Source organism: Chelonia mydas, chromosome 7, assembly GCF_015237465.2.
Source record: "Chelonia mydas isolate rCheMyd1 chromosome 7, rCheMyd1.pri.v2, whole genome shotgun sequence".
Classification (NCBI taxonomy): domain Eukaryota; kingdom Metazoa; phylum Chordata; order Testudines; family Cheloniidae; genus Chelonia; species Chelonia mydas.
The window spans coordinates 60,073,556-60,098,089 of record NC_057853.1 but is presented as its reverse complement, the minus strand read 5'-3'; the positions used below and the strand labels follow the sequence as shown (position 1 = coordinate 60,098,089).

General features: G+C 44.7%; 1 protein-coding gene and 2 long non-coding RNA genes across 3 annotated transcripts in view; 2 read left to right on the top strand and 1 right to left on the bottom strand.

Annotated features, from left to right (window-relative positions):
* The window catches only part of LOC119566795, a 65,154-nt gene that overhangs the window by 17,037 nt on the left and 23,583 nt on the right, over window positions 1-24,534 (top strand). The window contains exon 2 of the long non-coding RNA XR_005226159.2: window positions 7,149-7,264. This is a non-coding gene — a long non-coding RNA (uncharacterized LOC119566795). The remainder of the gene's footprint in view (window positions 1-7,148; window positions 7,265-24,534) is intronic.
* On the bottom strand, window positions 1,647-13,426 carry PLAU (plasminogen activator, urokinase). The gene is made up of 11 exons (XM_007057488.4): window positions 13,295-13,426; window positions 11,522-11,638; window positions 10,278-10,335; window positions 10,011-10,115; window positions 9,194-9,368; window positions 8,672-8,769; window positions 8,002-8,197; window positions 7,059-7,204; window positions 5,897-6,037; window positions 4,322-4,470; window positions 1,647-3,044 (listed from the first exon to the last, which is right to left on the bottom strand). The coding sequence occupies exons 2-11, from the start codon at window positions 11,579-11,581 to the stop codon at window positions 2,856-2,858; spliced, it is 1,317 nt and encodes a 438-aa protein (XP_007057550.1). The 5' UTR covers window positions 11,582-11,638; window positions 13,295-13,426; the 3' UTR covers window positions 1,647-2,855.
* Window positions 9,359-14,782, top strand: LOC122466644. The gene is made up of 3 exons (XR_006292327.1): window positions 9,359-9,503; window positions 11,326-11,409; window positions 14,616-14,782. It is a non-coding gene; the product is annotated as an uncharacterized LOC122466644 (long non-coding RNA).

The following is a 24,534-nucleotide window of genomic DNA, read 5'->3' as shown; positions in this document are numbered from 1 at the left end:
GACCCATGCATTCATTAATGAACATTCCATATTTGTGTTACGCATTACAGTCTAGTCTAGGTTGGTGGTCAGGGCCGTTCTTAGGCATATGCAGCATATGCAGCTGCATAGGGCACCTGAAAATTTGGGACACCACTGGGACAGCAGGTAAAAGCAGGTCGGCTCCCACACACCCGTGCACGCTGCCGTCTCCTTATGCAGGGGCCATATTCACTGGATGCCGGCACCAAAGAGGCCTTATTTTTCTGTCAGACTTAGCAGAAGCTGCTGTTGGTACCAGGGCCTGCTCTAGGCACCAGCAAAACAAGCAGGTGCTTGGGGCTGCACATTTCTAGGAGCGGCACTCTGGCACTGGCCATGCCGCCCCTAGAAATGTGCCCCCGCCGCCCCAGCTCGCCTCCGCTCCACCTCCGCCTGCTCCCCTGAGCGTGCCGCCGCCGCTCCGCTTCTCCCCCCTTTCTCCCTTCCAGGCTTGCCGCATGCGAAACAGGTGTGTTGCGCGGCAAGCCTGGGAGGCAGGGAGGAGAAACCGAGTGGCAGCGTGCTTGGGGGAGGCGGAGGCGAGCTGGGGCGGGGAGTGGTTCCTCTACCCCCCAGTTACTTCTTGCGCTCCCCCCCGCTCACCCGCGCTCCGCCTGCTCTCCTGAACACGCTGCCTCCCCATCGCCTGAGAGGGAGGGGGCAGAAGCGGAGCGGCAGCGTGTTCAGGGGAGCAGGCAGAGCGGAGGTGAGCTAGGGCGGGGGGTTGCGGTGGGGGAGCCGCAGGAAACAATGGGTGGGGGGAGGGGAAATGCAGCACGCCCAGGGGAGGAGGCTGGGCCGGGGATTTGGGGAAGGAGTTGGGAAGGGGCGGAGTCGGGGGGGGCGGGGCACGGCAAGGAAAAAAAGAGGGGGCGGCCAAAAAATTTTTTGCTTCCGGTGGCAAAAATCCTAGAGCTGGCCCTGGTTGGTACCTTGGTGGTGGTGGTGGTAAGAAAGAGAATCTGTTGCTTTTTAACTCCTTGGCATCTATAGCAGCACCAGAGGGTAAAAGTCTGAACATATGGTACTAATGTGAGCTTGAAAGGAGAGCAAGATTGGGTTAAGTGTCTGAATTACACTTTAATTCCATTATTAGAGCTGGTGCATCTTCTTCCCACCTCTCTTTTCCTAAGGTCCATTTCTTTCCTTCCCGCAGCCAAGAGCTACAGTAAACCTCATATAGCAGAGTCAGGAACGAAGCACCTTCTCTTGCCTCATACTTGCTGTGCTGACACTTCCTCTGCATACCGCAAACAGCTTTCTAGAGAACATCTGGTTCTCTTTGCTTCAGTGACTAAGGATCATACAAATGACAGAATCCTTAATGAACCTTACTGTGTTAAACTCTACCCCACTCCTGCTTCACTCATAAGCCTGAGCATTACCCATGGCTGAAGCAGCTAATCCAATATTGAGCATTTTTTATTCTTGCGTGCATTATAAACATGAAGTCCAACAACACTGAGTTGTTTATCCCCACTTAAAATACTTGGCAACTGAGTCAGAAGTCATGACTTGCTCAAGGCCAGAGATGGGATGAAAACTGGGAGTTCACAGCTCCCAGTCCTGTGTTCAGATCATGCCCTTGCAACTGTAGCATAGAGAAAAGAGGGGAAACATCCACATAGGAATAGCAATTTTTATTGACAGTTTTTATCCCCAAAATACAAACAATAAGTTAAACAAAGTAAAATTATTAAATAACAGTTGAGGTTCCAGCCCTCATACAAAAACAAAAGCTAGTTAAAAAATAAAATGCACTGGCATACTATGAGTCTTGGGAAAAGAGGTAGCTCCCAAACGTTGACTTAAGAGTGGGGACACAATTCTGGAATTTACACCCCTGCAACATACAGTGGGCATGTATTCAAGGGCAGCATTTGGTCACAGATTTAAAGAGTGATTGTGAATCCTTAAATCCTGCCATCAGTCATGACAGAAATGCAGAGATGGCAGGATCAGGCTCTATGGAAGGGACCAAACATTCCTGAGAGGTGGCCTGAAAGTCAACTCGGATTATTTATAATGACTTGCTTTCTTGCAGCACAGTCCCTACTTAACCTCATTACACCAAAGCACCCTGGCAAAACTCCCGTTGACGTCCATGAGCATTCGGCATGTCTAAGGAGTACAGGATTGAGCCTCTATGCCAAAAATTGTTTCACTACCTTTGTTCTAAGATGAGTGGTGTGTGTGGCGTTTTTCTTGTTTTGTTTTGGTTTTGTCTAATCAGAACTGCAGTCAGCTCATGGCAATGCAGTGATAAAAATTCTCTTTCTCTTTCTCGTTCACTAGCACCAGGCACTCACTGCATAGGGTTCCTGCTGCCTAGTGATTTGTATCCTAACATTCCTCAGAATGTTAAAATAAAACAACTATTCATTTAGGCCAAATATTTACAAAATAGACACTTCTTTAAAAAAAAACTTACAATTTAAAACCAATAACTGGATGGTTGATAAAACTTGTGTAGGTACTTATAAAAGTGACTAACAGTGATTCAGATATAAAGTAGGGAGATAACATGACATGTACAGTATCTTGACTGGAAATATGATTTCAGTGTTAAATATTTGAGTCTTCCATGGAAGGACTTTCAGGTTTGCCACGTAGTGGCCAATGGAGATATCTGTCAGATACATGGCTATGAATGTTGAAAACAAACCACATAGGCATTTAAAATGAAGACCCGAGAGACAAACATGCACAAATCAACTCCAAACTAACATTCAGGGTTTCAATGTACTGCATCAATATGTGGCTCAGTTCCAGTTATTTGAAATGAATGCTCTAGACTTCCTGCTTTGGGTCCAGGCTTTGAGGAAAGGTCACATTCATTTAGGGAGGCTACGGCTTTTGAAATTGACTCCCTTCATGTGGGACTCAATCCAAGAAAGATATTGAGTGACTCTGGTGTAGACGCCGGGCCTCTTTTCTTTAGCACAGCCATCTCCCCAGCTGACGATCCCATACAGAGACATCCTGCCATTGTGCTCGCAGACCAGTGGTCCACCAGAATCTCCCTGACAAAGCAAATAAAAAAGATCACAATCTGATTTTTGAGGATCCTGGAAAGCTAGGATAGAATGCTCAAGTAGCTTTTATGGTCAGCATTGTACTTGTAAGGGAAAAGGCAGCCCCCTCAATGGGCTAGAAGGGAGTGAGTTATGTTACATGAAGTCCTCTGTCTGGTATCATTAGATTAGTACATGGAGCATTCTTGTTACAGAAGGCCTAAGCCAGGATGGCAGGTATTGTCTTGCAGGATCAGAAGCCATTCCCTTTCCACCCTCACTTGGAAAAAGAGAAATAAATATTCAAGTGTCTGCCCATAAGAGAATTTTAGTACTAATTGCAAGTCATGTTCCCTCCTCCTCCAACTCCGTGCAGGGCCTGGTTCACAGTGTGAAGGTCGAGGGGAACAGAGCTGGATTTGAGGAACCTGTGCAAGGGATCTGCATCTCCTCCAGGCTGTGGAGGCCAGCTCTGCTATAGTTCTTTTCACAACCATGCACGCTGGTGAAATGAAACTAGAGTAAACTGGAGAAGAGCAGGGGCAGTTCCACTGCTGTGTACATCCACCCACTGCTGTGTACACCCACCCACTGCTGTTCCAACAGAGTGGCCATGCAGTAGCTACAGAAGCTATTATAGCCCTAAGCCAGTAGTCCTCAACGCGGTGCCCGCGGGTGCCATGGCGCCCGTTGGGGCATTTATGTGTGCCTGCCTACTGACAAGGGAGTGCTTCCACCGCCGAGGAGCACGGCCACCAGCTGCCGAAATGCCGCCCAAAAGCAAGAAGTGTCACCACCGAAATGCCGCTGCTTCTTGGCGGCATTTTGGCAGCGACACTTCTTGATGACGCCGCTTCTCAGTGGCATTTCGGTGTCGGCGCTTCTCTATGACACCGCTTCTCGGTGGCATTTTGGCGGCTGGTCGTCCAGCGCCCACACTCTTCTGGGAACGTGAATATGCTATTGCAACAGAAAGGTTGGGGACCACTTCCCTAGGCCATGAAACAGCACTGCTGTTCCTTCACAAGCTGGAAGGAGGTGGGGGTGGGGAGAAAGATTGCTGCTCCTCCATCACCAGCAGAATATTTTCTGTATCACACCTGATTACTGCAAGGTGAACTCCGCTGAGTAACTGAGTTCTTGTTCAAAAAATGACCCCTGTCCCTCTCTGCAAGGCCAGTGGACTTCAAAGATTCCAGTGATTTACCATTAACACAAACCATGTGGATTATGTTAGAGGAACTCTGTCAGCAAATGGTTTTAAAACAAAATGTAAGCATTCCTACCTTGCATGCATCAGACTTCCACTGCACATCCCCAGCACAGACCATGTTGTCATTCACCCTGGTTTGGTCATAGTATTCATCCTGGCACAATGACTGTGATATTAAGTTCACGTTGGCTGTCTTCAGTATTTGGGAATAGTAAATGGCCCCTGCAAACACGAGGAGCTTGATTAGATTGGCTTTCCCCCACAAACCCTCATGCTGTTATGTTCCCTCTTCATGCAGCAGAAGAAGTTAACTTGTCCACACAAAATATCAGTTTTGAGAATACTACATCTTTGTTATACGACAAATGTTTTTATTTTTACTTTTAGTAGATGAATAAGGTGCAAAATGTATTGTTTCCGTTAGAATTTTCTGATTCTCAAACAGAAAACTTACCTGATTCTCAGACAGAAACAGGGCTTGATAACTTCTCTTAGTGGAGCCAAACCTGCAGTCTTTATTCATGCAGAAGACCAAGCTAACTTTCAGTTCTTTGGTCTGCAGCAGGAACAGAAGACTGGGCATGCTTTGTGTCTCTTGTATTAATTTGTGTAGTTTTATAGAGGTGTGAGGTACTTTTGGTAAGAGTTCTTCCTAGAACTGGGGCATATCAAGGGAAATGGACATGGAGAGTCAGAGATGGTGCTGGGATTCAGAGTCCCAAAAGAATGCGTGTGGCATAAAAGGAGGAAGACACTCTTGAATTGTTGGCATGATGGGGCACATCAAAACAGCCAATCTGCATGACTCATTGACTTTCGTAAATGTGATTGTTTCACCTGAGTTTGGTGGGTCTCAGTGGACACTGGTAGCACTGCATGGCTTTCTTTTAAAACTTCTATAACATGCACAAGCTGTGCTGCCCCAGACATGTGCCTCTTCTGCACTGCAGCAAGCTGCAGTTGTTATAGGGTGGAATTTAAAGGAGCCCAAGGGAGTTAGGTACCCAGTGAGAGGTGAGCTCCATTCTCTTAGGCCCTTTGAAAATCCCCAGCCATTGCTCTTCATATAGTCACCTTCTATCTCCTGGTTTTAAGATTTTTGTACTTCTCTTCTAGTACCTATGTTTTGTTCCTCATTCCTGCTGAGGTTTTAAAGAAGGATTCTCCCAAGAATAAAGGTGCCCAAGATCAACTGGTGCTAGAGATTTCAGGAGAGGGATGGAAACCTATCCTGATATATGGCAGTAGAGGGGAGAGATCACTCAGTGTATGGATAACTGTAACAGGAGAGGGTGTGAAGAAGAAAGCGACTGATTGTTGGGGAAAAGTCAGACTACTCAGAAGGACTGTGGTTCCAGACACATGAATTATCTGTTTTGGAGACTACTTAGTTTTAATACACCATGCTCAGATCACATTGACTTGTCCTGTCATTCTCAAGACAAAAAAAATCCCCTCACCTACGCTTCCAATTTGTAGTAAAAAATGAACTTTGGTCAATTCCCCCCCATAGCACAGCGCCTAGCTTTGTATACTGGGCAGACTTGAGTTGCCATGATGAAAAGCTGAAGCATAGAAGATTCCCAAGTTTGACTAGCCGTATATGCCCTCATTCCATCAGTATAAGTTTAAGATGATGTTCACTTACAGTTGTCTTCTTTCCCATAGCCAGAAACTTCACATTGGGAATTGTCCCTCAGCACTAGGTTTTCAGATGGCAAACAGATAGTTCTGACATATTCAGACTCTACTGCACAATGTCCGGAAGGAGACTTTATTTTCATGAGAGCTACATAAAAATCAAAGTGGTTACAGTTAATATTGTAAAGTAGGAAAATAATCAGCTGGAACGATAACTTTCCAACAAGTAAAGGAGGACTTGTGGCACCTTAGAGACTAACCAATTTATTTGAGCATAAGCTTTCATGAGCTACAGCTCACTTCATCGGATGCATAGTGTGGAAAATACAGAAGATGTTTGTTTTTATACACACAAAGCTTATGCTCAAATAAATTGGTTAGTCTCTAAGGAGACACAAGTCCTCCTGTTCTTTTTACTATTATTTTAGTCACACAGATCTTTCCAAATTGAAATTGGCAAGTTTTTCACCCTTTAACTTCATCCATCTGAGTGACAGTGAATGAAAAACTATGGTGACAGTGAATGAAAAAACTTCTCTTGAGTGAGACGGTAATCCCCAGGTGCTCCTTTCAGCATTTTGTAAGAACACAGCTCCGTGACTTGTGAGTGGGGGTGGCATCTACTGTCCCTCCAGCTGAGGGTCTGCGGAAGAGGATGTGCTGTGTTGTGCTACAGCACTCAGCCACTAGATGCTGCCTTCAGATCTAAACATTGGTTGAAACTTCAGCTGTTTTGAGCCTAGACCTGTGAAAACAAGGCCTCTTTCTTTTCTAAAGGGTAATTGGTGGAGGGATGATGGGGTTGAGGTTAGCAGGTGTAAAACTAGCAAATCTGTATTGCGTACAATGGAATTAGAAACATAAAGTCTGTATTTTGTGGGGGGAGGGGGCAATATGAAATCAATTTTTATCTACAGCCTGGGAAAGTGTCATGTAATGATACTTATCATTTACATTCCACTTCACATGTTCAAAGTGCTTTACAAACACTGACTTGCCCAAGAGGGAATTCTAGCCAAAAACAGGCCTAGTTATCAGGAGTGCCTGGCTCCTAGCATCCCCCTTCTCGACAACTACTAGGCATTGCTTCTTTCTGCATCAGTGCCCCTACTATAACAGTGTACTTCATATGTGCTCAGGATTATAGATGTATTTCGGACACCACTTACCAATATCACTGTTGAAGTCACCTCTTTCATCTGAATATTCATGATGATGGATGATTCTTTCCACCTGAAATATTTGTTCTTTGTCATCAGTTGCATCAAGCTTGGACTTTCCAAGAACAACTGTGTAGCCTGATGAATCCGTTCCCCTGAGAAGAAGGTAAATAAAGGAGACATGAAGACTATCAGGTTTCCGAGAGCAAGGACAGGTTTGTTTGTTTGTTTTAAAAATAATTTGGTTCATAATGTGAACAACATCTTAGAGTCCTGTGAACTTCTCCCTTCTCATTCCCTGTTTCAAAAGTCTTGTGTCAACTACAGCAACTGTTCATGTAGAAAAGTGAAGCTAGGCAGCTTTGAGAGTCTGAGCCTAAATACTTTTCTAATGGATTTGGGGTCCTGATTCCCTCTTTTAAAATGAATGGAAACTAGGTGTCCAAATCCCTTCAGTTACTTAGAAAAACCTCAGCCAGAATGTATTTCTAGCTGGCTGTCTTGTTTCCAGCTGGTTCTATAGGTGTCCAGGGCTTTCTGGGCAATGACACCTCTTGAAGCTGTTAGAATTCAGGGGGAAGTCAGCTTTCCACAATCACCCAATGTTCTGTGCAAGAGGTAAGCAGACCCCAGTCAGAGAACAAGTTCTGAGTTTGGAAAACAGCTGAGCTAGAACAAAATCCTGGCTGTCAGGGAGGGATAAATTGCTATCTGAATTTGTTTTAAAATTCACCCTCAGAGCTCCACTCTCTAGCAAAATATCTCCCTTTTGCTACGAGGTACAAGATATAGGCTTCTAATGGCTTAACTTTCTCCCCGCTCTGCTTAAAGAAAAGAACAGTCCTGCTGTGGCTGAGTTACACGTGTGTGGTTTTTAGCCATGGGGCATTGCCCAAAGGGGCAAAGCAAAAATAAATGAGCAGTAGACACGGGAGGAGTAATGAGTGCTTACAGTTGGGAGAAGCAGTGTGCAGCGGTAAGCACCCAGCAAGGGTCAATGAGGCTTCCACCACACACAAATTTGTCCTGCCCCATTCTCTTTGAATAATGGAAGATGGTGGCTATCCAAGGCTGAGACTCAATAGCGGCAATGCTCCCGCTAACGATCTTGAAGTACTTGCTGGAGCTCCTCTGGCCACATGTGGGTTCTGTGAAAGGAAAGGAAAAAACTTGTTGGAAGTGTGCTTAGTTAAAGTGCACTCATAGTATGACAAGTAAGCACCAGTCCTGGTGCTGAAACTAGCTTAAATACCACTAATTCTGTCCAACAAATGTTCAAGAAAATGTGTTGTGATGTTCTCATTCAGTCACACCATCTAGCCCTTAAGAGCATGTATAATTCGAAATGGTGGATATTATGGGTTGAATTCTACTTGCAGATAATCTATGGAAGCTAGTGGGGCTGTAGAAATGCAATGGAGAAGAATTTGGCCCCCCAGTTGTACGAGGGGCCTCCAGTTTGAAATTCACCATGTACTGTGAAAAGGTGCCTTAAAAACTAAAGGATCTCTCCTGCTCCTCTGTTTTGCACTGAACATATCTTGTACCATTCTTTTGTAGAAGTCTGGGGGTTAGAGTCAAGTTCAAATCTCCAAGTGATTTTCAAGTAAATCCTAGCTTACCTCTTTCTGTGCGACACAGTTGTATGTCACAGTCTGTTGCCAAAGTCAGATATCCCCTCTTACTGTAACACCAGGGCTTAGCTTTTCCATCCGGGTTTCTGGAAAATGAGGGAGACATGTTTTCTGTAAACAGTGCTTCTAAGTGCTAGTGACTCAATAAAATCTGAATTCCCCCTGAAGAGGGCTGTCAGGGGTCTTCTATTGCAAAGCATGTCAAAGGAGTAAATTTGCAGAAGGACAAAAGCAAATATTTTATGCATAAAACCTGCAGCTCATCCATATTATTTGCTGCACTGGTACTTCTTTATAAGGCTGTTGAAGGGCCCAAGACAGCAAGTGCAGAGAGCACCCAAATACCATTAATTTCAGTGGAAAAATAAGGGGGCTAGACACCTTGAAGGACCAAGTCCAAATTTTAGCAAGCAGTCTTGGAAACTCCTAGTACTCCACGGAATGCATCCTATCACTCCAGGTGCTCTGGGGAATAGCCAGCCCAACAGGCATGAGAGCTGTAGGAATTACCTGCAGTAGTTGTGTTTCCCGAGTCCAAGCTGCAGGGCATTTTTCATGCCTGCATGGTAAGCTCTCCTTGTTAGTGAAGGGGAGTCCCAGGATAAGCATTCTTCATTTTTCTCATTCTTTGACACGGTCCCTCTGTAGTCCTGACCGTTCTCAGTATAGCATTGACTTTCAGTGTCTGAAATATGAACACACAGTTGGCAGCATATTCTGGATTGTTCACCGTATGCCACGGTGGAAAGAAGCCAGGTGGTTCCATTCTAATGAGAAGCAGCATGAGATTCCTGTCACTGACACACTTGCCAACAAACAGGTCAGTATGTGGACTGGAATGTCACTTCATTGCTGTGTTCGACACATGCAGCTCTAAGACTAAATGTATATGTGTTTTGGTTCTCCCGAAAATACACAAAAATCATGTCTTGAATCAAATCTGTTACCTTTTATGTAAGGATCTCGGCATATTTCACAACCTAAGTCTCACAATACTTCTGGAGACGAATGTAAAACAAACCAACTGTATTTTACAAACTAGTAAACTGAATTAGAGAGGTTGTGACCTTCTCAAGATTAGCTAGTGACAGAGTAGAGAATAGAACCCAGGAGTCCTGGTTGTCTTTGCCCTAATATTTAGGCATTGCGCCTTCCCTTATGCATTAATACAAGTTATTAAGAAATATCCATTTGTGTTTCTGTCAGTGGTACTTTCATTTTTATTGGTGCATAGAAACTGAGATGAGAAACACCTTAATTTTAGAAAATGGGCAGTTGTGGGGGGGGAGGTGGAATATAGAATGGGATAGGAACCACTGTATCATACCTATTTCACAGTGCTGTCCACTGTATCCTTTTGGACATAAGCAACGGTTAATCTGGGAAAAGAGTTGATAGGAAATGCAGGTTCCTCCATTTACACAGTTACAATCTGCAAGCAAAAGACACCAATAACCAAAGTTATAAATCTTTCAGTAAATCCATAAATTGAAGGATAGTTGACGCATGTTTGGTATGTAACTATTCCAAAGGAATTTTGTTGTCTAGTATGTGTTGTTTTAGAGAGACAGAAATAGAAATGGCAAGTATTTACCCTGGTATCCTGATTTATGTTTGCTTGATAGCTTGTGTCGCTGCTGCCTGGTCACAGCCTAAGGGGGGAAAATAAAAATTTGTTTATTTTTTAAGGAAAGTTTCTTACAGATTGTTCCTTTATTTATGTGCTCACTTTTGTCTGTCTCTGGAGTGTACACAGACAGGCCCTAGCTCTGTCCCTTCCTGCATGCCTGCAACCCTAATGACTTTGTTAGTGTTATATGCATGCGACTGACAGCAGAACTTGGGGCATTCAGTGCAGTCCAGGTAGGATGAGTGGGGATACAGTGAAAGTCTACTGCAATAAAGTAGAATGAAAACACCCAACTGCTTCAATGCACCAAATTGACATTTCTTTTGCAATTCTGCTAAGAAGGCCAAAGTTGCCTCAGAAACAAAGCCCACATGGTCACACAGTGAGCAAAGGGTCATTGGGGGAATCCACCTCCTTCCCATTCACCTACACCAGACAGTGGAATAAAGGCACAGGACTTATCCACCACTACAGTCCTTAGCTTTTGTTAACCCTGCTGCTGGTGCATCCTTGCTCTATGGTAATGATGGCCAGTGGATCTATACAGCAGTAGTTCTACTTGTCCTGTGTTCCAGATCCTGACTCTGCCTGGCACATTGGAACTATACTGCAGGCAGGGGCCTCTGCTCTAAAGCAGGAGAAGACAGGATTAGATTCCTAGTACACTGCCCTTTGGAGTGAAGGGGATCGGTCAGTTCAAAAGCAGGACTTGGCTACAGAAAGCTTCTGCTGAATCCTTGTGTATGGACAGCACTGCCTTATGTGATAAAAGCTGATAGGAGCCAAAATATCCAAAGTCAGCATGGGGATTGCGGGGGAGGCATTCAAATAAAGCCTAATATCCTGCATTAAATCTTTGCTAATTCCTAGTACTTGATGTCCTGCAATAGCGCTAGAATTAAGAAGAAATAAAGTAAGAGCAAAAATGGCAGAGGCTGCTGCTCTCTCCATCCTATCTAATCCCCATCAAAGTTCTCTCCAGAAAACCATAGTGTTTCTTCTATATCCATAGGTGACAACTACAGGAAAGAAGGTTCAAACCACAGTTGTGTCACAGAAAAAAGCCTGGTGCATACATGTGGCAGAAAGCAAGACGGTAATAATAGGCCTAGTTCAGTGATCAAAGGGGAAGATTTTATCGTGTGGTCAAAAATGGAAATAAGCAGGATCTGTGCTGAGTGAGTGGCTGTGCTTGTTGCGAAACTTACAGAGTCTAGGCTTGTGACGAGTGCCCCCAGCGTAACTGAGATAATGATGAGTAACTTCATGCTGTTGGGGAAGTCGTGACTTGGTTGGTTCCTCTTCTACCTGCAGTATTTCTGCTTCTGAAAATAAAAGAGGAACTTAAAGTGGTGTTGTGGCTTGGAGTGCTAGGTTACGGTTGTCCATCCAGCAGTTTGAACTTCAGCATGAACCACAGTACGCTTAAGAGAAGGAGTAAAGAATAAGTTAGCTTGGACTATTTGCTCTTCTTTCCCATGAACTAAAAGAGAGCTTGTTGTCTGAACCTGGTCTCGAACTCGTTTTAAAGGATAGATTCCCTATAGATTTATTTTGCTAATGCTCCTTAACACCTTTCCTGGAGCTAGAAAGCTTTTGTTTCTTGAGACCTCTATCATAGCAGTTGGAACTGGAAGCTGGGCAAGTCTAAACAGACCCACTCTTGTGTGTGAACGCTTGTACATTCATGGGTGAAACACAAGGACAAATCCTGCTCTCAGTTAAGGATTTGGTTGCAACCTTCACCTCGAATCGCCCAGCCACGGTCAGTTCAGTAACATTATTTTGCATCCTTCTCAAAGCATTGGTGCAAATTTAAAACTACCCATCTGTATAAACTCAAGTAAAAGAGTAGAGGGCTCTGGAAGTGGAGAGCTCCCCTCTTTAACCACAACTGCAGAGCAGAGCTGTCAATACAGAATTCAGTGTAAGTATTGTTCGGTTGCTGTCCAACTGTGGTTGCCTATTCTCAATGGGCATTCAATAGTTTGTGGCCATATTTTCAAAGTGCTCGGCATCCAAAATTGGAGCTGCAGTCTCAGGAGAGCTCAGCTCCCATTTAAGTAGCTAATTTGTTCTCAGTCAGAGCTGCTGAGCACTCTAGAAAACCCGGATTCTTCAGGTAGGTGCCTATATGGGATTCTTTTAAAAATCTAGCCTTTTTCTCCACCCTCCCCCATTTATTTACAATATAAAAAGTTGGCATATAAAAGACGCTGGGGCATATTCTGCCTTGGTTCTGCATATGCAGTTGCCACTGACAGCCAGAGGTGTTGTGCATGTGCAGCAAAGGCAGCATAGCATGTTAATGGTAATCTGCCTATAAGTGACTAGTTAAACAAACAAACGAACTGGCTTACAAAACATGATGGATGAAGGAAAAAAAATGTCCATAAAATGGCTGTTTTCACCATTCTAAAGAAAATCAGCGCAGCTAATTGGAATATTTTCCCTCCCCCCTGAAATCAGACATTACATGCCCCAAATTCCAAAACGGGGGTATATATCTAAAAGTTAAAAACGTCTAGAGTAGCTTAAGTATAAGAAGCACCAGTATACTACTTCAAGAAATAAATCATTCCTCAGGTAGCTAGACAAATACATGTTTCTCAAATCCATTTTAGATTGCAGAAAACTTATTGTTCTGTTTACAAACAATATTTGTATTGAGCTAGTGGACTGCAGTTCTTAACAAGTTTAAAGTGGGACATCAGTCATTGATATTCCAACATTAATTTTCCAAGCTCAGTTCTTTAGAACCCCAAATCATAAAATCTTGCAGGCTGCAGTGATAGATATTTTAATGTTGCATTATATGATGTTTGGAGTAGGAACTAGCAATTGAAATGAACCTTTCAAATTGCTAAAAATATAACTTGTGCCTGTGGGTTTTAGTAAAGCAGCCACTCATTTCCAACTGGCATGGCACACTGCATGTGTGTTTATAAAATACAATTAGATTGTAAAGGCGTTGCACTTACCACTCCACTAACAATGCAGAAGGCTTGCAGTGTTCTGTGCTGTCTCAGCAGCAGGTTTAGTCTTGTAGGTCCTTTAGCAATCTGAGCCCTGTGCTCGGTTTCTCACTGTTCTGCAGAGGAAGTGCATCTGTATATAAACCCTTAGCCTGAAAGATGATTGGCTGGCTCCAACTAGCATTCCAGCCCGATGACAAGATTGTTACCGGTTAAGGTTGTCTCAAGCTTTGCACCCTTGGGAGAATTTTTTTTAGAAAAGAGGTCACTTATCTCTTTTCAAACAAAAACTGAGCAGAATGACTCAGGAGGGGGATTCTGATCTCTTCCTACTGTAGTTTCACTGTAACTCATTTATAATCTAACAGTTAAATGTAGTCTGAGTTATCTCTTTGTAGAGTTCCTTATTGTGTCCTCCTGGCAGTCAGTAATCGCTTTCAGTAGTATCTAAAAATGGAGCAGAAATATGGGCTAGGCTTTTGATAAGGGAGGAAATGCGTTATTTGTGTTGTAACAGCACCTAGTGACTGTTATATAAACTTACGTAAAAATATACAGCACCTTCTATCCTGAAGGATCCCACTGCTTTACCATCTGAGTTCCGTTAGGGCACACCTGTAGACTAGGGCAGACTTTGACCCTATATGTTAGGGAAATAATTCCTTTCAGATGAAACAGCCACCACTTAGGGATGAAGGGCATGTGTTGTGCACCAACAGAACTACACAAGCTTTTAGAACAGTGAATCAAGAATACTGTCTCCAGATGAAACTCAAGAGGTAATTTTAAATTAGCAGAATATATTACTCTAGCTTCAATTTGGCTAGAACACAGGATTCGGGGAATGGGGATCAATTGTTGTTCTATTGAAAGTGATTTGCCCTGGAATTGCCCATTACTACGTGGCACCCTGTATTTCTGAGAAATGTTCTATGGGATCTTTCTAATAATCAGGGGATTACAGAGGTTCAGTTTTGTCATGTCTGAAAGAACATGCAAGAACATGGGTCTTTCTTTAGGTGTTACACTGGGTATGAATCCTAGGATATTGCGTCTAAGAAAGCTGGCCCATGTGAACATCCGTGCTTGAAAAGGGACTTGTCTGTTACGAACTGACCAGTAGAATTTGGGCAACATCCTACATATGTCTGGTCTGAAAGATAGATGGAAGTCAAGGATATATGATCGAACATCCCTGGCAGAACTGTTGTTTGGTGCCAGCAGGGGAACGGTTGGAATAATGAGGAGGGCTTGGGCTCTCCAGTTATCTATTTTGAATAAAATTGCCCGCTCAAATATTTTCCCACTTTATGTTGTGACTTTGTAGCAGGATGGTGAATGGCAGCAACATCAGCACACAATAATATTGTGCAACAATGTACTGACATGGAACAACATAGAACAGAGATTCTCAAACTGTGGTCTGAGGACCACCCGTGGTCTGCGAGCTCCATTCAGGTGGTCTGCGGATAGTTCCCTCTAAGGTGCATGCCTGGACGGCCGCACACGAGAGAATGAAGGGCCACTCACCTAATTAGTGGAGCTGCGCAGGTGTGGCTCTACTAATTAGATGCCTGGACCCTGGAGAAGATGCACATGTAAGGTGAGGTGGTGGCCTTGGAGGGGAATAGGGGTAGGTGGGAGGGGAAAGTGGTGTGAGAAGAGGGGATGGGGGGGAATTTGGGATGTGCAGGGTTGCAGTGGCCAGAGAAAGAGGTGACTTTCTGCAGCTCCAGGGCTGTGACTGCCGGGGAGAGACGGCCATCCTTCCCAGCCTCAGGTCTATGGCTGCTGTGGCGGGGGAGAGACCGCCCTCCTTCCTAGACTCAGCTCTGGGGCTGCCACGGCAGGGGAGAGCAGGCATATCCATTGCATTAGAAAGGTGTAAGTACTGATATTAAAATCTGAGTTGTGTGCTTTTATTTGTAGAACAAAAAACGTTAATTATTATTAAGATTTCTTTTATATAGTGCTTTTATCTAAAGCGCTTTACAATAGTTAGCTAAATGTACAAACAACATTTGGAAAAAAGAAAAGGAGTACTTGTGGCACCTTAGCAACTAACCAATTTATTTGAGCATAAGCTTTCGTGAGCTACAGCTCACTTCATCGGATGCATACTGTGGAAAGTATCGAAGATCTTTTTATACACACAAAGCATGAAAAAATGGGTATTTACCACTACAAAAGGTTTTCTCTCCCCCCACCCCACTCTCCTGCTGGTAATAGCTTATCTAAAGTGATCACTCTCCTTACAATGTGTATGATAATCAAGTTGGGCCATTTCCAGCACAAATCCAGGTTTCCTCCTCCCCCCCTTCACCCCCCCCACACATACAAACCCACTCTCCTGTTGGTGGTAGCTTATCTAAAGTGATCACTCTCCTTACAATGTGCATGATAATCAAGGTGCGCCATTTCCAGCACAAATCCAGGGTTTAACAAGAACGTCTGAGGGGTGGGGGGTAGGAAAAAACAAGGGGAAATAGGTTATTTCCCCCCACAAGTACTCCTTTTCTTTTTGCGAACACAGACTAACACGACTGTTACTCTGAAACCAACATTCGGAAAGAACGTTAAGTGGCCCGCTGAGACCCTCAGCAATTTTCAAGTGGTCCGCAAAAAGAAAAGTTTGAGAACCACTGACACAGAACTTCTCTGACTCCTATATCTCCTTCTCCCCTCAGTTGGAGCTCGTAAAGGGATTACTTATGATCTCAAATCCTATACTCTGTTTAGGCAGCCAGGGCTACTAGTATTAGAACAGGTCATTTGTTTGAGGAAAGCAAGTTGAGTTTATGGTTACTGTATCAAGGGGGGATGAAAATAGATTAACTTGGAAGCCCAAAATTGAGGGTGAGTAGAAAACCAACCATGGCCTTTAAGCTTCATTAGAACCACTCATTTTTTTTGCCATGGTGATTTAACGTAATCATTTGAAGAATCGTCCATCTTGGAAATCTATGACTGAGCTACCAAGAAGAAAATGGGCCAAATTTTACCAAGCCGCAATCCCAGTGAAACCCTGTTGGCTTCAACAGGGCTTTATAGGGTGTAAGTCAGCAAAGACCTTGCTCTAGATTTTTAAGGAAACCCAGAAGACTGGTTTACTTGCTGACTTTTAATATGCCATTTGCACAGTTGAGACTGGAGGCAGATCACTCAGATAGTAGGAAAAGGAAGAAATGGGACCTTCATGAAAAGCCTTTGATAAAATCCTTTTTGCCTTCTTCACTATTACATATCTGATAGACTGCTTCAGATCCCTGCTACAGTCCCTGAGTTAAATCCATCCCTCGTGTAAAACCCCTGTGGCCAATGAAATTACAGGAGGGATGAATTTGTCCCCTTATGGCATATGCCCACACATCATGAACTACCCACAAGCAGTGAACTACACTTCAGCTACATGACTCCAAACCACCTGTTCTTCTTGTCGATAAAAAAGGGCTAAATGTGGCTGTAGTGTTATATTAGTTTCCTTTCCCTCTTGTAACAGTGTCGTTAGAAATAGTTCAGAAATGGGCTAAATTATGCTGTAGATTTTTTTCCTTTCCCCCCTAAATTCTACTTGTTTGCCACATCTCATCCTCTCACTCAGAGAAAATATTAACATCAATGTTCTGGAGTTAAAAACCTTCATAATCTGCCTTTGGATGCAGTGTGCAGCAGAATCCCAGCATTCCACACTTCAGCTGTTTTGTCCCATGCTACACTGGCTTATCGCATGTTGACAGGCATGACGGTGGATAGAAACCTCGGCTGAGGAGATGCAGCAATGAGGCCACATCTAGGGGAGGTTCTGGCCCACTGTCTCTCCATTTGAGACATACTGGGCAACATTCACCACAGTAAAGGCTTGACAAGACCTTCTGCATCACAACAACCCCCTCTCAACTCCTTCAGACCAAATCCTCATGCCCGAATGGTTGAGTAAATGGTGCTGGGGAATGAGGCTGTGGTGGGCGTAGCTCTGTGCACCCATTATCCACCAGGCTAAGGGGCAGAGATCAGGAGGAGGTGCACTATGGCAGTTCTGACTTTGCCCCCAAGTGCTGATGCACAGGGAGAACCCCACAGTAGGGATCTGTGTTGCACGGGGGTGGGAGTGCACAGTTCCCCAGAGGCTGGACTTGTTCTGCTGCCATGGGACCTTCTGCAGCTATGGAGGCAGGATTTCTCCATTATCGTTTGCCTTAAGTGATGGGGAGGCCTTGCCTGCAACCTCTGCATAGGGTTGATTTTTCACTTGGCAAGTCTGATGCAAAGGCTGTGATGGGACAGAAAAATAAGGGAGGCCTTCAGAATTCCAAATCTGAGATATTTGGGAGCAATACTGAGGGAATGAAAGGCCTGCTGAAGAGATCACCAAAGAACTAATGCCACAATGAGCTGATGTGCCCAGGAAAGACTTTGACTAAAGACTGAGAAGTCACGTAGCTGAAGAAGGAATCTACAGTACTATACGGAAATTGAGATCGGTGACCTGTGAGCAAGTCTTGCTCTCTGGCCTGCTGCTTCCTGTATGACACTACATTGTTCACTGTGTGTATCTGTGCTACATGTCTGACTGTTTTTAAAAAAGCGTGGGCTCGGTTATCTAGCAGTATGGGCTTAAGAGATTGTAAAGGCAGTAGATCTCCATTTGCTTTCATTTCCCTGTGTGAAAGCCTGGGAATTGTTTGTTCAGGATGTTCTTTTTCACAAGTGATAGTCAGATATTAAACTCAGGAAGAAATAAAATGCATTCACCATACACTTGTTCTTGTGGCCTCTATTTAAAGCCCAATAGATAGAACTATCAAATAGTCAGTTAAATAAATAATTTAAGCATTATCTAAAATATAGAAACTTTCCATGGAACTGAAGTTCTAGCCTGAAAAGTGCCTCTTAAAAATGGTGTCATAAGTTCCAGATTTAGCGCCTCAGGCCCTGATTCAGTAAGGAACTTTGGCACATGTGTGAAGTGAATAACACTTAAATCCTTAAAGTTCATGTCCTTAAAGTTACATACTTTCTTAGGATCTTGGCTGAATCAAAGCCTCAGTGATTCCAAATCAGGGCTCCAATCCTGCAACTGCAGCTGCATGGACAAACCCTTCCGCAGGACCCCATTGAAGCTAGCAGGGTTGCACAGCCGCAGCAGGGTTGCACAGCCGCAGCAGGCTTGCTATATGGATGCAGTTGCAGGACCACGGCTCCGTATTTGCTCTGTTATGGGCCTGATTCTGATTTCTCTAATTTGGCTTTATGATGGTGTAACTCTGTTGATTCAATGGAGTAGCTCATGATTTACACCTGGTATAACTGAGATCAGAATCAATCCCACAACCAGTAAAATGTTGTTTGTTGTGGTTTTGGACAAACTCAAACTCAGCTTGGAATATGAAAGTCAAACTGGGTTCTTCCCTGCTTGTGGCCCATAGAAATTCTACAGGTCTAAGTTTGCCCTCCATCAGCTATCTGTAAAACTCATCTGTCTTCTACACAGTTACATGAATGCAACTGAGCATTGGATATAGCCTGGCATCTGACATTTAGCCAACAATTCTGAGGATGTGCAAGCCAAGGTAGAGTCCAGTTTATTCTCCTGTAAACTGTAATCTCTGCAGCATTCACTGGAGTAAAAAACTGAACATATAAATACATGCAGACAGCAGGTTTCCTGAATCTGTTCTGTTTTGACTGTAGAACTACACTTTAAAACTAACCGATAATGGGTTATGCTGAAATACAGGGGCATGGATCTCAAGATACTGGGTGTAGTCTTAATGGTACATGTGTAAAGGAATGTGCTAGTACAGACACTGTTTTAGAATATTCTAGCTGAAAGTTCACGCACTTGGGCACCTGTTCAGTAAAGCATTTCGTTTTCTCCCTTTAGCAGTTAAGTTTATTTTTCAAATCGGGTCACTTCTGGCTCTTACAAGGAGGACAATTATGTTTTAATAAACTGATAAAGTTTGCAACACTGGAGGGTGATAAGTTAAACAAATATATGTGATTTTCCTTTTTAACTGTTACACTCAAACTACAGCTCATCTGTAGGCTGTCAGGAATTTCCAAAGAAGTTGATTTTTAAGTAAATGTGAATCATAAAAATTCTCATGCTTTAATGACTCCAGGTTACTTGTCAGTTGTTTGTGGTGTTAATCAAGCAGTGAAAGATGATCTCATTTCCTTTAGGTATAATTCTGCTGCTCAGGTTGTATTTTTTAAACTAACTGTCTTCCTGTCCTGCACTTAGCCTGCTTAGTGTTGTTTCAGTGATCTTTTTTATTCCTGTTGGTGAAAGTATCAGAGTTTATCAGCTGTAGGTCCCTAGCCACTCTTGGGAAGCTGGTTGAGGTTGCATGTTTCTCCATGAATAGCTGTAATAGTCTGCTTTTTATCCCTGAACAAATGCCAGTGTAATCAGTCTTAAAAACTTGCTTCACTCAAGTCCAGAAACCAACTGTTTGCTCAGCTATTTTAGTGCGGTGCCCAGATAGGAACGGGGCTTGAAAAATCAAAACAATATAATCGTGCTCAAGTACAGTGTTGCTAGACACTTCAGCTGGAATTTTGAAAGAGGCTGAAAGGATTAGGAACCCTTTGGAGGAAGTTGGGTGCCTAACTTCCTTGGGAAACCTTTGAAAATAAATCCCAGCCATCATTCTGATCTTATTCATTCTGCTTTGGAGCTTGGGTGTATAAAGTGGGTATCTGAGGTGCGTTTTTTCTTCCTTGTTTTTCAATATAGTGTTGCTGTGTGCTCTCACACTGCTGCCTGTTTTGCCCCAGAAGTGGCTGCATTGGTGGGTTGCTACACTGGTGCACAGTATATCTATCTTTAACCTATGGTGCATGGATTGTGACAAATGCCCAAAGCAGATTCAGTCTGTATACGCTTCCAACCCTCTCTGGGGTTGATTGGGTTTGCATAGATGCCTGAAAATGTGCAGAGCTGGGATAGTCATCTGTCACTTGTTTCTGTGCAAACTAATATGCCATGCTGTGATGAGTCAATTAATGTCTAAAGTCTAAGGTGCAGATGTTGGATCCAGTTATAAAACATCCCAAAATGTCCGCTTGTGTGCAGGCATGGGCCCATCTTTAGTTTAAAATCAGCTGGCCCATTGGGGGTGAGAACCTCATTTTGACTCTCCGAGGCCAGAAGGCAAACAAGACAAACAGAAACATACAGAGTCTTTTGGTGAGTCAGCTGTCCTGCTAATGCTGACCGTAAACTCTGTAAGGCAGTTTTTCAAGGGAATGCTATGTTCACATACCCTATACTGCTCTGAAAAAAGCACACTGAAACCAAGCATTTGGGAATTTACAGGAGTTTCGCAGAAAGAGCTGACAGGGAGCATTGTGTATGCGGAGTTTCAGCCAATCAGAAAGCTGTAACCTGCACTGAAAATGACAAATTGGGTCAGAACCAGATGCCAATTTACTTCCCCATCCCCCAAATTCTTGATGCTGAGGCATCTCCATTCTGAGACCATTGCAGCAGGAACAAGAGAGATTTAGTGAAAGATGAGACGCAAACAAACCTCCCAGGGTGAGATCTATAAGGCAAGTCCCAGTAGTAATATAACTGGGGGGGCAGCCTAACTCCAGCTGTTCATGCTATACAACCACTGGGCACTGTTGTCTTCAAGAGATCCCCACCCCGGACGCCATTAGAGACTCCATTCCTCCCTGCTTGCCCATGCAGCAGGCCCTCACACAGCAAAGGACCACAAATGCCTAGACTAACCTAGGTTGGTCTGCCCATGGGGAAGGAAGCACTGACCTTGTGGGCCACCTAGCCGAGCAGTACCAACACCATAGCAGGTGTCCTGGCGGAGAGGCAGCTTAACAAGTATGAATAGTTCCTACCATACCTGGAGAAGTATCCTCTCTCAGAAGCCTTTGCTGGCCTGCGGGGAGGAAAGAGTGTGGTTGTTAGCTCTTACACCTCCACCCTCTCAGGTGGAATTCAGAGTTGTAACAATAGCCTCCAGGAGAGACTTGTCTGCCCTGAGGGCAGGAGTTGGTGTGTGTTAATTCTTCCCAGCTTCCTTGAACTGCAGAGCTCTGTCAACAGCTGCAGACTGGAACTAGATTTGTATCCCTGATATGTAAAAGGATTATTTTGATTGTAAATCAATCAAGTGCCTTTGAAATGGGCCCCAATCCAAACTTCTAAAGAAGTAGAACATCTAACCAGAGTATGCAGAAAAATATGTCTGTATTATGTGTATTACTATGGTGCCCAGGGCCGGCTCTAGGCACCAGCAAAGCAAGCAAGTGCTTGGGGTGGCAGATTTGTAGGGGCGGCATTCGGGCCATCTTTTTTTTTTTTTTTTTTTTTTTTTTGCTTGGGGGCCGGCCCTGCAGGCGCTCACCCAGGTAGACGCTGTGGTTCGTGCTGCCAGCGGGGTCTGACATGTGGAGCGCGGGACACTCGGGCTGGGGGCCGCCCCATGGGGCACACGGAGGAGCCGTCTGCAAGTGTTGCAGGGCGACCGCCCCCCAGCGCCGCAGCAAGGGCTGGGCGAAATGGCCTGAGCCGCCCAGGGGCTGTGGCATGGCGGCCAGGAGCAGCAGCAACAGCGGGGCCATAGAGGGGACCGGTGCCCGGGGTGCTGCCATGCGGGTCCCACGTCCTACCCTCTGGGGCTCCGCTGGCCGCTTCCTCTGGGGCTGCCCTGCCATGGCTCCTGAGCGCCCTGTCTGGGTGGTCCCCTCGGCTCTGCCCTCCAGATTCCCAGCTGGTCTTGGAGGTGGGAGCCCCAGCTGGAGGGACCCTGGGCTGAGGCGCATCCCAGGAGTCCCACTGCGTACCCTGACCCTGCCAGCGCCGAACCGGCTGGAGGCGAGGGGGGAGTGGGCAGAGTCAGGGCCCCCTGAGCGCCGGGAAGGAGTCGGGTGGATGCAGCTGCCGCCCCTGCTAGTGTCATGAGCGGGATGCTGATGACCCGCCCTGGGAGCGAGTTACCAGTGATCCAGGGCTGGGGCGGCAGGGGGGTGCGGTGTGGGGGGGAAGAGCCCAGGGCTGGGGCAACAGGGGAGAAGGGGGGACCCCAGGGCTGGGGTGGGGGGCAGCCCCAAATTTTTTTCTTGGGGCGGCAAAAAACCTAGAGCTGGCCCTGATGGTGCCTGGGGGCCCTAGTCATGGACTGGGGCTGCGTGGTGCTAGGCACTGTACAAAAAAGACAGAGACCGTTCCTGCCCTAAAGAGCTTGCAATCTAATTCTAAAATGAGATAACAGTTGATACAGTACAGGTTGATGTTCTAGGAAAGTATGAGATGATACTGCTCAGCACGATTGACAGTTGTCTCAGCATACCAGTGCCCTAAACATGGAAAAGATTATTTTGTAGGCATCACAGAACAGGAGTGTTTTGAAGAAGGATAATGAGGCAGCTTTTCAGCGGTTGGCAGGGAGCTGCTCCCAAGTGTCAGTGGCAACATGGGAGAAAGCACAAAGGTCTTCCTGTGTACCACTTCTGCCAAGTGCTGTTGGCAGCACAAGGGCAGATTCAATTGTCTAGTGGTTGCTTCTAAAAACTTAACAAATAATACCAGCTCAAGCCCCATTCCAGAAACCTGGGAAAACTGAATCCCTCCCATCCCCTGGGTGCTTTTGACAGGTAATATTGCCCCTGCGCAAGCTCTGAGTCCATAGTACAACAAAGAAAACTTTATTATGGGGAAAAGGGGGCACAGAATAAACAGCCAGAAATAGTTAATAAATATAGACCGATATTGTTGATTAAGTAAGGCTCATACCTTCCCCTCACACTCCCCAGGAGTCATGGCAGTATTTGTAAACAGCAATTTAATAAGGTGTTTGTTGCAATAGAGAAGGGGGAGCCAGTGGAAGGATGCAAAGAGACATGTAACATGGTCAAAGCAATGGGCGAGGAAAATGATCTTCACAGCAGCATTCTGACTGGATATGAATGGGGCAAGATGGCCTTTGTCTAGGCCAGAGAGAAGGATGCTGCAGTAATCAAGATGCAAGGTGATTAGAACTCGGATGGGAGTTTTAGCCGTGTGGATGGATAGGAAAGGCTGTATCTTAGAGATGTTATCCAGAAAGAATCTGCAAGATTTAGAAAGAGCCTGGATGTGAGGACCTAGAGAGAGGTTTTAGGAGAAGATAATTACCATGTTATAGGCCTGTGTGACGGACAGGATTGCAGTGGTGTCCTCAGTGACGGAGAGAGGAGAAAATGGGCAGGGCTTGAGGGGGAATATTAAACGGGTTTATTTTTTAGGGACGTTGAGCTTGAGCTGACTGCTAGACATCCACAAGATGTCAGAGATTTTTAGCTTGGATGGAAAGAGACAGGTCTGGAGTAGAGAGGAAGATCTGTGAATTGTCAACAGAGATGGTAATTGAATGAGGTTACCCAAAGATAAGGTATAAAAGGAGAAGAGAAAGGGACCAAGGACGTAGCCCTGTAGAATCCCTACAGAAAGTTAGAGAAGAGATAAGGAGGATCCTCTGAAGGAGGAATTATAGAGGTAGGAGGAGACCCAGGAGAGGACCGTTGTGGAAGCCAAGGGAGGGCAGATTTCAAGAGTATGGTTGATTGGGTCAAAGGCAGCTGATAGATCAAGGAGAATGATGATGAATTTCTGCTTCTGAGCTTTGGCTAGAAGAAGTCATTGGAGACTTTGGCAAGAGCAATTTCAATGGAATGCAAGGGGTGGCAGCCAGAGGGTTTGAGATGGAATTGGAGGGGAGTAACTCCAAATAGCAATTGTAAACTGTGTCTTTAAGGAGCTTAGAGATGAAAGGGAGAAGGCGATTGGGCAGTAGTTGGAGAGGTAAGTGGGGTCATGGGTAGTATTTTTTAAGATGGGAGAGACTAATGTTTTGTAAAATTGTGGACTGGGGGTTGCGGGGGGAGAGAGAGTTTCCCTAACTTTATTATAAAATTTGCTGAGATTTTCCCCTCAGGTTCAGTGGAAAATTTGCCTGTTTCAGTTTTTCCCCCTCAGCACACCTCAGGTGGTTATTCATGTTGCAGTCTAACAGGAAAGCTATGCCAGAGCCGCTAGGCTAATGGAAACTGGTGAACAAAAAAAAGCAGAATTTTCTTGTAGTTGTAATATTTATTTCTTACCTATCCCTTGAAACACAATTCAATTCAATGGAAGTGCTTGCAGGAATCAGGAATGTGAATAAAGAATACAGAACCAACTCCAAGTTACTGTGTTATGCTCCTTAAAATGTTGTACATAGTATTGAAACAGATATTAG

Excerpts from the sequence above, each read along its gene's own strand:
- PLAU (XM_007057488.4), bottom strand. The coding sequence starts at position 11,581 with ATGAAGTTACTCATCATTATCTCAGTTACGCTGGGGGCACTCGTCACA. Across the intron at positions 8,770-9,193 it reads GGGAAACACAACTACTGCAG|AAACCCGGATGGAAAAGCTA; the intron begins GTAATTCCTACA and ends CTCATTTTCCAG. Across the intron at positions 8,198-8,671 it reads ACTGTGTCGCACAGAAAGAG|AACCCACATGTGGCCAGAGG; the intron begins GTAAGCTAGGAT and ends TTCCTTTCACAG.